This window comes from Octopus sinensis, linkage group LG13, assembly GCF_006345805.1.
Source record: "Octopus sinensis linkage group LG13, ASM634580v1, whole genome shotgun sequence".
In the NCBI taxonomy this organism is placed as follows: Eukaryota; Metazoa; Mollusca; class Cephalopoda; order Octopoda; family Octopodidae; genus Octopus; species Octopus sinensis.
The window spans coordinates 36,518,164-36,534,937 of record NC_043009.1 but is presented as its reverse complement, the minus strand read 5'-3'; the positions used below and the strand labels follow the sequence as shown (position 1 = coordinate 36,534,937).

Genomic DNA, 16,774 nt, shown 5'->3' with positions numbered 1-16,774 from the left:
TTGTAGTGTATTCATTTCTCCATAAGGATATAACACAATCCTTTGTGTTTTTCAATTGTTTAAGAAAATAGAGTGTGATTTAAGGGAGATATAGTTATTTCTAGCAGACTGAGTAGTGGCCTAGCAGTTCCCTTGTTGGCTTAGTCTAAACATGGTGATCCAATGATCCATTAATGATTATATAAATATTTTGGACTCAATGCAATAAAAACATGTCTCACTATTACCAGCCATGGCAATGAAAATATAAAAAAGTAATTTAAAAAACTCCATTTATAAACAGTTTTTATTAAAATTTCGATATATTCAATTTTATTTTACAAATATGTTGTAAACAAAAATAATCATCTCTTTATTGGAAAGAATTCCATAAACGTTGTTGTTATTGTTTAGCTCTGATGGAGCAAATTTATGATTAAAAGTGTTCCAGTTGTGACCATCCCAACTTTTCTCCAGCCATTGTGTATTTACTATTATTTTTGTCGAGGTGTCTTTTTATTTATGGTAAAATAGTGATTTAAGAGAAATTTAGCTGCTATTTCTAGCAAATCGAGTGAACACCTATGGGATCCTTCTTCGATTCCTTCATGATTGATTCTAGTTTCAGCTCATGAGCTGTGGCCATGAATATATTGTTTAGCTTTCAGATCAAAAACATGTTTACAATGCTTTTTGTTTTTTAAGGTCTTGCAGTGTATCAAGTGAACTACAATTTAGCAGAGTTTCAAGGATTATCACAAATGGAAATAATCAGCAGTGAGACCCATGTATTTCTTGGTCAACTCAACTGTGAGGAACAGGCCTCCAGTGGATGGAAATGTTCGTAATAATGTTGGCCCCAAACCTTTGTATAGTGCTGTTACTCCTATAAAAGAAAAAGAATTAGTAATATTGTAATATTTATTAACTCATTACATTCTTTATAACATTTATAATGACAGTGATAAGGAAAGTATAGGAGATTCAGAAAGTATAGGAGATTCAGAAAGTATAGGAGATTCAGAATGTATAGGAGATTCTAATTCACTTAAATCATTTTATGACTCTAATTCATTTTATGTCTATTTTCCATGCTACTACGGGTCAGACAAATACACATTATTGAGGCATTGTTTCATAACCAGATACCATTCCTGTTGCTAACCTTTACTTGTTTTTAAAGAGAGAGATCTCTTAATTTCACCTGTCTTCAAAGGCATGAGGCAAGTAGATGATTTATTGACAGCAGAAATGACAACATTGCTGTTTGCAGCTTGAGACTTTCATAGAGTGCAAATATAAACAAACACATGCATAACCATAGATAATATATAATACATTATATATGTATATATATATAGAGGCTTCTTTCAGTTTCCATCTACCAAATTCATTCCAATGCAGTAGGAGTGAAAGTGAGACTATGTGATCAATGTAAAATATGAGTGGAGAGAATCAATGATATGAAAGAAGGATGGATGTTAAGTGAAGTGGATCTGAATTATGAGAAGTATCATAGAAAAATCATGTAGTTTTGCCCTCATTTAATCACAGCAGCAGAACACTGCATTTAGGTAAGTGATGAAGAAGAAAGTTTAGTGAGTAAATTATGCAAGGGACTCAGAACCTTAGTTTCACTAACATGGGCAGGTCTTCTCAAGTGCTACATATAGTCAATTGTCCTGGTCCTTTGTCATCTCTGAAATTCAAAGTCCTGAGGTTTATTTCTTCCTGAATCTCTCTTCCACAAACTCCATCTACCTTAAGTGATCAACCCTTCCTTACACAGCTGTCCTTATCCATATGCATCACATGCTCATACCAGTACAATCTTCCCTTCCACATTTCATCTCATCCCCCTTATGTCCAATTTCCCTTTTAACATATTTTCAGTTTGTTGTATGTGCACACTGATGCACATTTAATGGGGTGTACAAGCCTCATTTCTTTCTAGTCTTTGTATGTCCTCTGCATTCAGGGTCCATGTCCTAATACTGTGTAGCATTGTTGTTTGCACACAAGTATAATACAACTCTGAGAGAAAGACCATTTGTTATCAACAAAGGTAAGAGAACTCTGAACTTTCTCCATCCTGTTCTTATTCTAGGAACTATGCTAGGCATGACTTTCTTCATAATTAACTCAAGAGGTGTAATGGTATTAAAAAAGCGGCGAGCTGGCAGAAACGTTAGCACGCCGGGCGAAATGCTTAGCGGTATTTCGTCTGCATTACGTTGTGAGTTCAAATTCCGCCAAGGTCGACTTTGCCTTTCATCCTTTCAGGGTCGATAAATTAAGTACCAGTTACGCACTGGGGTTGATGTAATCGACTTAATACCTATGTCTGTCCTTGTTTAGCCCCTTGTGGGTAATAAAGAAATAGGTATTAAATGAAAGCTGACAGAGAAAGGAGACTTTGTATGTGGAAGATGCACAAGAGCAATAAACACTAAAAACACATGAGAAATAATTCTTCTCAAAAGCCCAGGAGGTTCTCTAGAGATAGTGAATAATTCCTGCTACCTAGGTGACCTAATTATCAGTGGGGGAGGATGTTCTGAAAGTATGGTCACTAAAATAAAAAAAGGGTGGAAAAAGTTCAGAGAGCTTGTTATGTCAAACCATCCAAGTAATACCATAATGGAAGGCAGAGATTAAATGATGATGTTGATAATAATGAGATGACAAAAGAATATATATAATAGAAATGAAAAACCTGAAAAACAAAAACAAAAATAAAGAAGAAAATATCAAATTAAGAGACTAACCTTCAGTTTTTAAGACCGAAAAAAATACTGATGAAAACGTTGGTGCTGCTTTACCAACTGTGCTTTGAACTTGGATCCTAGATTTAACAACATCAGCTGGAAATATGGCTGTCCACAGAGCTAGTCCACCAACTCCACCACTAATAATGGTTCCTACTGGGCCTGGTAGATGACAAAACAGATGAAACATTTAAAATAAAATAACTCATTTCAATGGAAACATGTGTGCAAGTTTATACACATACATTATCATTTTAATGTCCATTTTTCAATGCTTGCATGGGTCAAACAAAATCTGTTAAGGCAGATTTTCTACAGCTGGATGCCATTCCTGTCGCAAACCCTCACTTGTTTCCACACAAAGTAATTTTTTCCCCATGGCTAGACATATTTTTACAGAAGATTGGAAGCGAGGAATACTGCTTTTATGATGGCAATGATCTTTTACAATCTTTGCATGCTGCCAAGAGGAGACACAAAGACGCACACATACACACACACAAGCTATGTAGAGGTGCAGTGAGCAAAGTTAAAGTAATGAGTACAGTAATGTATATCACATGCAAGTGGCACCTCATCAGGGTTCAGTACACAAACAAGCTCCCTGTTTATCATAAAACCTACAGGTCACAACAGAATAATTTAATATCAACTGTCCATGGGAACTTCTCTACACTGATGATTTAATCCTTATAGCAGAATCTGTAGCAGAGTTAGAAAGATTCCAGACACAGAAGTACTGTATAATCTAGAATGTAAACTTCACGGAGAGAAAATAGATCCTTTTTAACACCAGAAAAATTGCTAGGCTCAAAATGCAGGAGAAAGGTCAAGAGAAATTTTCTACAATGTACACAGTGTAAACTATGGACACGCAAGAGATGTGACAGTCAGGCTAACAAAGAAGGTAAACATTGTATGCAACCGAAGTTCACAATCAGTAAACCCTTCAGTGCAGATGTAAAATAGATTCTCTCAAATCTCAATGTAACAATCTTAGAAGCAGGTGATAGTTTTTGTTACTTAGGTGACCAAATTATCAGTGGAGGTGGATGTTCTGAAAGCATAGTAACCAAAGTAAGAACAGGATGGAAAAAAATTCAGAGATCTGTTACTTCTTCTGTTGGTAACAAAGGGGTTTGTCTCAGACTGAGTCGTAGATTATATGGTCCTTGTGTATGAACTGTGATGCTACATGGTAGAAAGATGTGGGTCTCGAATGCAGAAAAATTACAAAGACTAGAAAAGAATGAGGCAAACATGCACTACTGGATATTTAATGCTATAGTAAATGACATGCCCTGATCTACCCCTCATATAGGCATGGTAAAATAAACATTAACATGGAGGGGAAGATAGAATCTGGCAGATACAATATACTCATAGCTAGATTTCAGGTCTTTTGTCTCTCAAGTCCTTGTTAAATTTACATCTGCTGACCCTCAACTTTTTGATACCACCCAGTGCAGTAACGATACTGTTAACTCAGAGCTTATTCTATACATTACTCAGGTGTGCAAATATCAACCTATAAGAATCTAAACTAAACACCAATAATAATCTCACCAGATGTGGCTGTGTGGTGAGAAGTTTGCTTCCCAACCACATAGGTTCAGGCCCACTGTGGGTTCAGGCCCACTGTGTGGAACCTTAGGCAAGAGTTTTCCACTGTAGTCTCAGGCCAACTAAAATCTTTTAAGAGGATTTGGTAGATGGGAGCTGAAAGAAACCTGTTGTATATGTGTGTATATACTACACTCTCATAGTGGTTGGCATTAGGAAGGGCATCTAGCAGTAGAAACTTTGTCAGATTGGATTGGAGCCTGGTGCAGCCTTCTGGCTTGCCAGCCCTCACTCAAACTGTCCAACGCATGCCAGCATGGAAAGCAGATGTGAAACGTTGATGATGATGATATGTGTGCGTCTTTGTGTTTGTCCCTCACCACTGCTTGACAACCAGTGTTGGTTTGTTTGTGCCCCTGTAACTTAGCAGGTCAGCAAAATAGATTGATGGAATAAGTACTAGGCTTAAAAAATAAAGTACTGGGGTTGATTCTTTTGGCTAAAATCCTTCAAGGCAGTACCACCATCATGGTTGCAGCCCAGTGACTGAAACAAGTAAATGATGAAAGATACATGCATGCATGTCTGAATGAACAGTTATCATGTTTCAACCAGCACCAGGCACAGCCTATATGGAACCTTCCATCTACATCAACAGGAAGAACCTAAAGGTTGTTGACAACTTCACTTACCTCAGTAGTACAATACATCATCAATGCTCCCTCTACAATGGAATATCTTTCTGTCTTAAGAAAACCACTGATACCTTCTCTATTCTTAAAGACTATATGTGATCTTAGAAAGGCTTGAAGAAGACAATGAAAATACAGGTCTATAATGCCTGTGCTCTTACAAACCTTCTTTACACTTGTGAGACCTGGGTAGTTTACAGGAAACATTTAAACCTACTGGGTTGCTTCCACCTGGACTGCTTGAGACTGATCTAGGGCATTCACTGGATCTCACATGTTTCAGACACACACACACACACACATGCATGTATGCAACACACACACACACACTGGACCAAATGCTTACTGTTGTTACTTCTGCCTCTCTACATTCTGAGTTCAAATACCACTGAGGCTAACTTTACCTCTCATTATTTCAGGGTCAATAAAGTAAATTCCAGTCAAGCACTAGAATTAATATAATCAACTAGCCCCTCCCATCAAAATTTCAGGCCATGTGTCTATAGAAAAAAAAAAAATTATTATTGGTGAACTGGCAGAATGGTTAGCACACCAAGCAAAATTCTTAGTGACATTTAGTCTGCCTTTATGTCCTGAGTTCAAATTCTGCCAAGGTTGACTTTGCCTTTTATCCTTTTGGGGTCAATAAAATAAGTATTGGCTGAGCACTGTGGTCAATCGAGTCAACTAGTCCCCTCCCACAAAATTTCAGTTCCAGTGCCTAGAGTAGAAAAGATTATTATTATTATTATTATTATGAAACTCTGACAGAGAGAAACAGCAACAAAAACCACATTTTTATCCACAATAAGAACAACAACACCAATAGCAGAAGCGGAAGGATCTTCTCCGTGGTCAAACAACTATACAAAAGAAAATTTTGTAGCAAGAAATATCTTCCTTACTATTTAAAATTATCAGATAATATAGTGTTAAATATGTAATGATAGTTAAGGGGAGATAACTACATTAATGTGAAGATTTGTTTTTATTGGTTTGATCTAGAGCAGGGGTAGAGGAACCCCGGCCCGAGGGTGCAATTGCGCCCACAGGCTGGGATACTCGTATGTACAAAGTATAGTAAATTTTTCAATTATAAAATATATACAATACTCGTATACCTCTTTGCGACATAGGTCACGTTTCCACTACAACTTAAAACGGTTAGACTCGAACAGAAAATCGTTCGGTAATTGCCATTTGAATGGAAATTTTGTTTTCACTATAAAACACATATTGCTAGGTTTGTACCACCCCCTTGAGACCCAAGTAGACTCTAGCTGAAAAATATAGAATACTTCATAAGTAATATAAACGTCCTAAATTCAGGGGCAGCGTTAATGACGTGTTAATTTAATGTGTTAAACTTATTTTTATTAATGTATATCGAATTATGTATAATATATATAAGATTTAAGAATTAGAACTTATGATTTGTCCGAGGACCTTTTTTCGGAAATTTTTGCCTGCCTCACTAAAAAGTTACCCCATCTCTGATCGTCGTTTGTAGATCGTCCAAGACTTGTAAGATTAATGTCACTAACATTTCACTAGATCTATTTATTGCAGGCTAATGATAGCAGGAAAATTATGAGCAGCAAGGGAGTTCCAAAGGAATGATGCTCATACATCCTATTTCTCTCCAAGACATGAATTTCTTAACCTTAGAACAGGAAAAGATGGTACAGGTATATCCCAGAAAAGGTCTCAGAAAATGACAAAGCAACCATGCTCTGGGATATGCCAATACACACAGATAGCGAAATCAAAGCCAATAGACTGGATATAGTTGTCAGAGATCATCAAGAAAGAAAATGCCTCTTCATTGATATATCAAACCCAACAGATGACAATGTATTTCTAAAAGAAACAGAAAAAACTAAAAATACAAAGACATGAGAATAGAAATAAACTGAATGTGGAGTCTAAAAACAGAAACAATCCCTATAATAATAGGTGCATTAAGTATGAATAAAATTTTTTTAGACAAATACATAACCAAAATACTAGGATTTATAAATATGCTAGCAGTATCGCCCGGCGTTGCTCGGGTTTGTAAGGGAAATAACTATATAAGCATTTTTAGAGAGTTACTTCCTTTATAGATGCCAATTCGGGCTTTCTTAGCCATTTCTGTTTTGGTGTCTTCAAGCCATGAAGTCGTTGTTCTAAAAGAACGCTGGTCTCCTTGACAACGCATTACGACGTTGATTTCCTTAAACTCCCTTCCCCACAGCTTCACGAGGGAGGGAAGAAGGGGGAGAAGCAAACACAGGTGCAGGTGTTTGAGCGTGGACGCCAACTCCGCCGCCATCGACACACGAAAAAATATGCATTAAAATGGAATAAAAAATGATGTTAAATTATTTTTAAAATCGTAGACTTATCGTAGACGCGCGCTAATAGCCAGACGGGCTTGATATTAATCACGACTATAAGATACCCGAATTTGGTTAAACTGCACCGCAAAATGTGGGAGGAGTTAGGAATCTAAATCGTAGGAGACAGACACTCACACAACTACAGTTTTATATATATAGATATAACATACAGAAAAGAGCACTGCTAGGCACTGCACACATCCTATGAAAAGCACTTTCATAGCACCATGAAAAACAAGCCACAACACATACCCAAGGCACACAGAACTGTACTTGGTAGTGCAGTGAAAGCACGTGATAAAAATTAGACAACAAAATAATAATAATACTAAATATTTTTAAAAATAAAACAGCAAAACCTTACCCACATCCTCTTTAGTGCCACCTTTTGGTATAAACAAATGACGGGTTAACTCATAACCACCAAAGAAAAAGAAATATCCAGGCATTTCTCTGAGTATAGTACTGGTCAAACCTTTATAGAGACCTGGAATTCCTTCAGCATGGAGGACTTCTCTTGTTACTGCCCAAGGTCCACTGACAAGTGAAAAAAAATATATATAAAGATATGTATATGCATGTATGTGTGTGTGCACAAGTGTATGTGGAGATAAACAGATATATATATATATATATATATATATATATATACAGGGGTTGGACAAAATAATGAAAACACCTAGCATCATAGCATCATAACTTTGAAATATCTATAAAACCATTTTAATGTTTTTTTTTTTATTTATTATTAGTATTGCTTAATATGTTTTGCTAAAATTGCTGTTTCTTTTCAGATATCATCAAAAAAAGGTAATTAAAATGACAGATCTATTGAACTTTCAAAGAGGTCAAGTTGTTGGTGCTCATATGGCAGGTGCTAGCATAACAAAAAACAGCCAAAACGTTTGGTGTATCAAGAAGTACTGTTTCAAAAGTAATGACAACCTTTGAGAAAGAGGGAAAAATCTCCCTGTCGAAACAAAACTCCAGAAGAAAACCAAAACTTTCAGATAGGGACTGTCGGACTCTTATGCAAATTGTTAGAAAGTATCACAAAAGTACAGCTCCCAAAATTACTATAGAGCTTAATGACCAACTTCGAGAACCCAGTTTCCACAAAAACTGTTTGTTGGGAGCTGCACAAAGCCAGATGTCATGGGAGGGCTGCAATCAGAAAACCACTACTTTCAGAACAAATTTTGCAAAGTGTTTAGAGTGGAGTAAAAACCTACAGAATTGGTCCCTAAAGCAGTGGAAGAATGTTATTTTCTCAGATGAGTCATCCTTTACCTTATTTCTGACCACCAGCCAAGTATGTGTGGAGACAGCCAAAAGAAGCATTTGACCCAGACTGCTTTCTTAACTGTTAAACATGGAGGAGGACCTGTGATGATCTGGGGTGCTATATCTTGGAAGTCCGCTGGCTCAATGGTTTCCCTTCATGGCAGAATTAACAGTCAAGACTATTTAAGCATTTTATCTGATCAAATTCAAACTATGGTTGCAGAACTGTTTCCGGAGGGAAATGCAATCTTTCAGGATGATAATGCACCAATTCACACAGCTAAAGTTGTTACAGAATGGCATGAGGAACATTCTAGTGAAGCTGAACATCTTATCTGGTCACCACAGTCCCCAGATCTTGATATTATTGAACATTTATGGTGCATTTTAGAAAAATATATAAAGAGTTGATATCCTCCACCACCATCACTACAAGAACTGGAGACTGTTTTAGCTGAAGAATGGACAAAAATTCCTTTGGAAACAATTCAAACTTTGTACGAGTCCATACCTCACAGAATTCAAGCTGTAATTACTGCCAAAGGTGGTCTTATCCCATAGTAAAATAAATTTGTTTGAAATTTTCAAGTGTTTCCATTATTTTGTCCAACCCCTGTATATAATAAATAATATATAACATATATATATTTGCATATATGGATACAGGACGTCACCAATGGTGAAAATAACATGAAATACGTAAACAAACAAGGGAAAAATGAGTAATATATGTAAACGAGACAAAAATGGAAAAGAGGGCAAATTAACTGAGAAAGGACTATTCATCATTTGTCAATCTATGTCTCATTTCAAGTATTCAACGACAATATGAGTCTTCAAAGACAGTTGCTTCAAAAATTCTAAAATAAAATTTAAGATTTATGGAGGGTCAAAGTTGGGAGCAAAAAAATGACAGTGAATGCTGGGAGAAACGTTTTTCTTTTTGAAAAGAGAGAAGATAGAAGAGAGAGAGAAAAACATGTCTGCTTGTTTAAACATCCATGTGAAAAAGAAAGATGGATGATGAAAACAGTGAAGGCAGGAGGGGGAGAAAAAGGGAATTAGAGAAGGATGGAGGAAGAAAACACTATAGAGTAGAGAGTTGCATCAAAAAGGTGAAGATAAACTTACTTGGAAATGGATGTGTTGTGTTCAATTAAATAATAATAAATAATATATAATATATAACATATATTATGCATATATGGGTACAGGACATCACCAACGGTGCAAATAACTTGAAATATGTAAACAGATGAGGGTAAAACGAATAATATACATAAACAACGAGAAAAAATTGAACTCATTTTCCCCTCATTTGCTTAAGTATTTCATCTTATTTGTACCGTTGGTGATGTCCTGTACCCATATATGCATGGTGTCATGAGACCTTTGGGTCTCAATGACACCATTATCCCTTATAACCTCAACTTCTCGCTATATATATATATATATATATATATATATATATATTATTTATTATGTAATTGAATGCGACACATCCATTTCCAAGTATATATATATATATTCTAGCAAAACTGTCTGATGAACGGCAACGAGAAACTCAGAGTAACAGATTTTTTGAATTTCTGCTGCTTAAAATAAAGTATATATATATATATTATATATATATATATATATATATATATATATATTATTTATTATGTAATTGAATGCGACACATCCGTTTCCAAGTATATATATATATATATGTAACAAATGATCGAGATGGAAATGGAATATATGAGAAATTTTATTGCTCACAACGATTGTTTCAACGCATCTTGCATTGATCCCTCGTGGGTGGGATTCTGTACAACTGGTTGTGGTGCATCCCTCAGTGCATATGCATCTACTCAGGCGATGTCATAAGGAGTATCTCATAAAATAAACTCTGTTACTTCTAGGAACATACCCAACACTCAAATATTTACTTATATATGCACGTATAATATATATATATATACATACATGTGTGTGTGTATATATATATATTTTTATTCTTTTATTTGTTTCAGTCATTTGACTGTGGCCATGTTGGAGCACTATCTTCAGTTGAACAAATCAACCCCAGGACTTATTCTTTGTAAGCCTAGTACTTATTCTATCAGTCTATTTTGCTAAACTGCTAAGTTATAGGGATGAAATCACACTAGCATCGGTTGTCAAGCGATGTTGTAGGGGACAAACACACACATATACAACAGACTTCTTTCAGTTTCCATGTACCAAATCCACTCACAAGGCTTTGGTCGGCCCGAGGCTATAGTAGAAGACACTTGCCCAAGATACCACGCAGTGGGACTGAACCCAGAACCATGTGGTTGGTAAACAAGCTACTTACCACACAGTCACTCCATACATACACACATATATATATAGATAGATATATTAATGTTTGTTTCAATGTTATAATAAAAACCACTTTATACTAAACTGAAGGATTACTCAATACTTTTGGTAGAGTACAAATTTATAATTCTTTAACAAGAATAGTACTGACAATGACTTTGAAGTTTCAGCCAGCTAAGCTATCCTCTGCTCGTATGTAATATATGTTTTCATGCATACATACATCCAAACATCTCTCTCTCTCTCTCTCTATAACGGTCATTTTCATAGCATTTTTTCCAATGGCTGGATAACTGAAGAAATGGTGGTGTGGATTTCCACCCCGACATCCAAAACTCGGAGTTTTATCATGGCTACTGAATAATTGTCACATATTACAATTACAGATAAATTCCTCTATTTACATAATATCGAGGTCTCTTTCATTCTTTTGTTGTCTTACCATTTCTATCAATACATATATATATATATAGAGAGAGAGAAAGCCAGCAGGTGGTTTTGGACAAGAGAGCTGATCCATGGATTGTTATTGCTAGGACATAAGTACAGGTCTGATTAATCCCCTGCCTGGATTAACTGAAAAAGGTGACTGATGTTGAAAGACAAACATTGGATGATCCTAGGTTACATTATGGATTATGGGCCCCAGCTCATCCATAAGATGTACCTAGTGCACATTGTTTTTTCTAACAATTTGAAAGACTCCTGTTTGGCAGAGAAGATTGAGGCAAAGAAATTTACAAAAGTGTCTATGTAGTGTAAACATTAGTAATGATAACAATGTTAATATTTTTAGTAGATCTCAACTGTCAGAAGTGTTAGCTCGCCAGGCAAAATGCTTGGTAGGACTTTGTCTGTCTTCACGTTCTGAGTTCAAATTCCGCTGAGGATAACTTTGCCTTTCATCCTTTCAGGGTCAATAAAATAAGTACCAGTTAAGTACTGGGGTTGATGTAATCAATCAACTCCCTCACTTGAAATTTCTGGCCTTGTGCCAAAATTTGAAGCCAATATTTCTCACAGACCTCAGAATGGCTCTTATGAGCCAGAGCTTGGATATTTTATTTCAGTTTAATAATGTTAAACATCGGGTAAGAGTTAGATCTCTTTCTGGATAGGACACCAATTTCTCACAGCTAATATTCCCGGATTATCAGGTATTTATTCCTTTCAGTGATGTAAACCAATGTGTGTAGAATGTAGTTGTTGTTTAACAGTAGGTCAACCTTGATCCAGCTGGTAGATCTATAATCAAAGACATTCCCAGCTATGACCCTCTTATCTTATTTCAGAAATGATATAAACAATTGTTAGGACTGTCCAATCCATGTCAATAGGGAAAACAGATACAAAATGATGAAAAGAGTATCTAGGAATACATTATCCAAAGTGCCCTTCCTTTTTGAGGGAGATTTGGCAGCTATTTCTAGCTTATCTAGCGATTGCATAGGTTCCCTTTGGTAGAACTGATTATGCTGATTAAGCCATTAAAGCGTCACTAAAGACTGTCTTCCTATAGGATTCTACAGCAGGTAAAAATTGTTATAGATACGTTACATTTGTTTATTTATGGTTTTTACAAGACTAATCATGTTTCTTTCAATTGTGAATTCATTAGATTTGCACTTTGATGAATTTTGAAATTAAAAGAAACAGCATTAGGCCTGTCAGTGTCATGAATAAATATTTCCACTCTACATTATGTTACTGAGTACTATGCCTTACATAGTGGTTCTTCCAGTTTTAAACAGATACCGGATCTTTTCGGTTTGAACGGCAGTTTTTAACATAATTTCTAGGTAACTAAAAAATTTTAAACTTCGTATACTGATAGAATGTGTTTATAAAACATCTTTTTCTCTTGGCTTTATTAAGAAAATTCTATAGTTTGTAAGATATTTGTTGTTTTTTTTTTCTTCAATTTCTGCAATTTCAACCAATCAATCACGTCCATTGTGGTAAAAAACATTCTGTGCCGTATGAATATGTCCCTCGTTTAAGAAACAGATTGGGTTTATTTACATTTGTGAAGAAAAAAAGATACCCTTCCCCCCACCCCTAACCCTAACCCTAAAACAGATTGAAATGCAATAGATCGATACTAGGGTCATAATTATGGGTGACAATTTCATATGACACCGCTAGAAAAAACTGCCGTTCAAACCGAAAAGATCCCAGATACCTACTAAAATATAGACACATTATCTGAAGATACACAACATAGGATCTCTTGACATGTGTATTCTAGTTTTTAAAATAGGCTGAGTGCTGAGTGCTTAGACAGTCTGTGAATTTATTTAGAAATAAAACATTTTAAACAAAGTATAATATGTAGCACTTTAAACTAATTTTCAAAAGCAAGAAACTTTGTCATGATTAGAAAAAAAGTAGGACACTATGTTATCAGTGAGAAGAAACATGACCGATTAGAAACTCAACGTAGTTCAATATCCACAATTTACTTCTATTAGATCTAAATAAAATATTTTTTCAATGAATAATATTTGTTATTTATTGCTTCCATATTAAATAGGGATAATAAACCACTGTTTAACCCTTTAGCATGAAAGATTACACTATCAAATGTAATGCTTACTTATTCATCATCATCATCATCGTTTAACGTCCGTTCTCCATGCTAGCATGGGTTGGACGGTTCAACCGGGATCTGGGAAGCCAGAAGGCTGCACCAGGCTCCAGTCTGATCTGGCAATGTTTCTACGGCTGGATGCCCTTCCTAACACCAACCACTCCGTGAGTGTAGTGAGTGCTTTTTACGTGCCAGGGGAGTCTGGCAACAGCCACGATCAGATTGATGCTTTTTACGTGCCGTTTTGAATTATTCATGCATTATCTTGTAGCTTGGTGATTTCATTGATGTGGTTCATATTTTACTTATTTCAGTCATTAAATTGCAGCCATGCTGGGGCACCAATTTTAAGAATTCATATAGTTGAATGGATTGACCCCAGAACTTATTTTTATTCTAAGCTTGACACTTATTCTATTGGTCTCTTTTGCCAAACTGCTAGGTTATGGAAATGTAAACATACCAATACTAGTTGTCAAGCAGTGACAGGGGACAAACATAGACACAAAAATAAACACACAGATATATGTAAATAGATATACAACAGGCTTCTTTCAGCTTTTATCTACCAAATCCACTCACAAGGCTTTGGTTGACCTGAGGCTATAGCAGAAGACACTTGCCCAAGGTACCACTCAGTGGGACTGATCCTGGAACCATGTGGTTAGGAGGCAAGCTTTTTACCACACAGCTACAGAATGAGGTTAAACAACAGCAACAACAATATTGATGACACAACAACAGAAGTCTTAACCTGCTAGAAATAGCAGTAAAATCTCCCACAGAAAGGAAGGACATATAATGTACTCAGCAAGTTCAGATCTAGCCAGTTTGAACATAAAACAGATAAAATATTGGTGCCAGATATGGCTGATTTAAATGCTAATGGGTTGATTAAATATTTTGCTTAATTAAAATAATTTACTAGATTTTCCTTGTTTTTGTAAAACAAAGAGAGAGGTTTGTTTGTAAAATGCCACTTCAGGCAAGTGACCACAAAGCTAAAAATGATTGAGACCCATTTGTCCCAGGACAAATCAGCTTAACAGAGACTCTCTTTCTTTCTTTTGCCCTAGAGAAGTCAGCTCAATAGAGACTATATCCCTTTCTCTCTCTCCCTGGCCCTACTCATAAGTGGAGTTAAACCTAACACTAAGTCAATGAAATACTAATCAGTTTTTGCTTAGACCAGGTCAAGCCATGACCCATCACATCTTTTTAATACATCGCTGAGTACATTATGTGTCCTTCCTTTCTGTGGGAGATTTTACTGCTGTTTCTAGCAGGTTAAGACTTCTGTTGTTGTGTCATCAATATTGTTGTTGCTGTTGTTTAACCCCAGGTCAACCTAGACTGACCAGACCTATGATCAAAAGCATTCCATCCAAACCCACCCAGATACTCTATATTTAATTTAATAATCATCATCATCATCATCATTGTTTAACGTCCGTTCTCCATGCTAGCATGGGTTGGACGGTTCGACCGGGGATCTGGGAAGCCAGAAGGCTGCCCCAGGCTCCAGTCTTATCTGGCAATGTTTCTACAGCTGGATGCCCTTCCTAACGCCAACCACTCCGTGAGTGTAGTGGGTGCTTTTTACGTGCCACCTGCACAGGTGCCAGGCGAGGCTGGCAACGGCCACAGTCGGATTGGTGCATTTTACGTGCCACCGGCATGGAAGCCAGTCGAGGCGGCGACAATGCATCCCTTCTTTTTCAACAGGGTAGAGGTGAAATTTAAAGCATGTTTGGCAGCTACCCCTGTTGTACATATTTGCAGTTGGCTGCATGATTAAGAAGTTTGCTTCAACAGCATGTGGTTAAGGGTTCAGCCCAACTGCATGGATGCTTTTGGCTGGTGTTCTCTGTTATAGCTGTAGCTAAACCAATACCTTGTGAAGGAAATTAGTAAATGGGGAATAAAGCAGCCCATCATATATATATATATAGGTTTCAAATTTTGGCACAAGGAAAATTATTTCAAGGGAGAGAGTAAGTCAGTTATATTGACCCCAGTGCTTATTGGGTGCTTATTTTATTGACCATGAAAGGATGAACGGCAGCCAACCTTGGCAGAATTCGAACTCAGAACATAAAGATAGATGAAATGCTTCTAAGCATTTTGCTCAGCATGATAATGATTCTGGCAGCTCGCTGCCTTAATGTGTGTGTGTGTGTGTGTGTGTGTGTGTGTGTGTGTGTGTGTGTGCGTGTGCGTGTGCGTGTGTGCGTGCGTGCGTACGTGTGTTCAGTAGATTTACAAAATGTCACCTCCAGAAATTGAGAAGTTTAAGGTGAGAGACTATGATTTGGCAAATGAATTTAACCCTAACTGAAGACATCAGCGCCAGACAAAGAGCCAAACCACATATGGTGAGTACATCTATCTCTTATTCATATCCAACCCAACTGTGGTTCCAGTAAATCTATATCTCTTAGTTCTCTATCCTCTTAACTCTTTAGCATTCAGATTATTCTATCAAATGTAATGCTTATTTATTCACAGTTTTGAATTAATCATACATTACCTCATAGTTTTGAAATTTTGATGATGTGATTGTTTACTTTTGGAATGGCAGTGTAGGATAGGTACAAGAGACCAGATCTGGCCAATTTGAACATAGAACATGTGGAATGTTTGGGCTGGATATGGCTGGTTTAAATGCTAAAGGGTTAAAATGACAAGATGGTCATGACTGGATCACCTTTTAATCATAGATTTACCTGATCAGAGGTGTCCTTCTGTAAAACATTTGAAAAGAAATTTCTATTTTATTCCTATTACACATTTTTAATTGTGTTGGGCTCTTTAGCTGTAGATAAGTCTTGATTGAGTAGACCTATGATCAAAGTCATTCCAGCCATGACCATTCCACCTTCTGTTCAGATACAGAGCGTCTAAGATTACATTATCCTTTATTATTTTAAAAGAACTATATCCAGCCTAAAGCTTCTACTTGTTTTGGGTTCAAATTGGCCAGGTCTGGCCTCTCACACCAACCCTACAATACAGTCACAGAGTTTTAGTATATTGCGAGAGAATTTAGGCATAAGAGAAGTTTGGTGCAGTGTGCAAGAGAGAAGACTGAGCTGGTTTGGCCATGTGATGCAGATGGATGCTGACAGCTCCATCAAGAAGTGCTGTTCACTTAAAGTGGATGAA

General features: G+C 36.5%; 1 protein-coding gene across 4 annotated transcripts in view; it reads right to left on the bottom strand.

The window, feature by feature from the left end:
• Nucleotides 1-276: 276 nt before the first annotated feature.
• The window catches only part of LOC115218634 (mitochondrial ornithine transporter 1), a 43,351-nt gene continuing 26,853 nt past the window's right edge, over nt 277-16,774 (bottom strand). For 3 of the 4 annotated variants that reach the window (XM_029788547.2, XM_029788548.2, XM_036508313.1), the window contains exons 4-6: nt 7,748-7,920; nt 2,748-2,909; nt 277-865 (exon numbers count right to left, since the gene is read on the bottom strand). In XM_029788547.2, coding sequence (XP_029644407.1) covers nt 735-865; nt 2,748-2,909; nt 7,748-7,920 — 466 coding nt within the window. In that variant the 3' untranslated portion in view covers nt 277-734. The remainder of the gene's footprint in view (nt 866-2,747; nt 2,910-7,747; nt 7,921-16,774) is intronic. The other variant, XR_005001673.1, reaches the window with a different exon arrangement.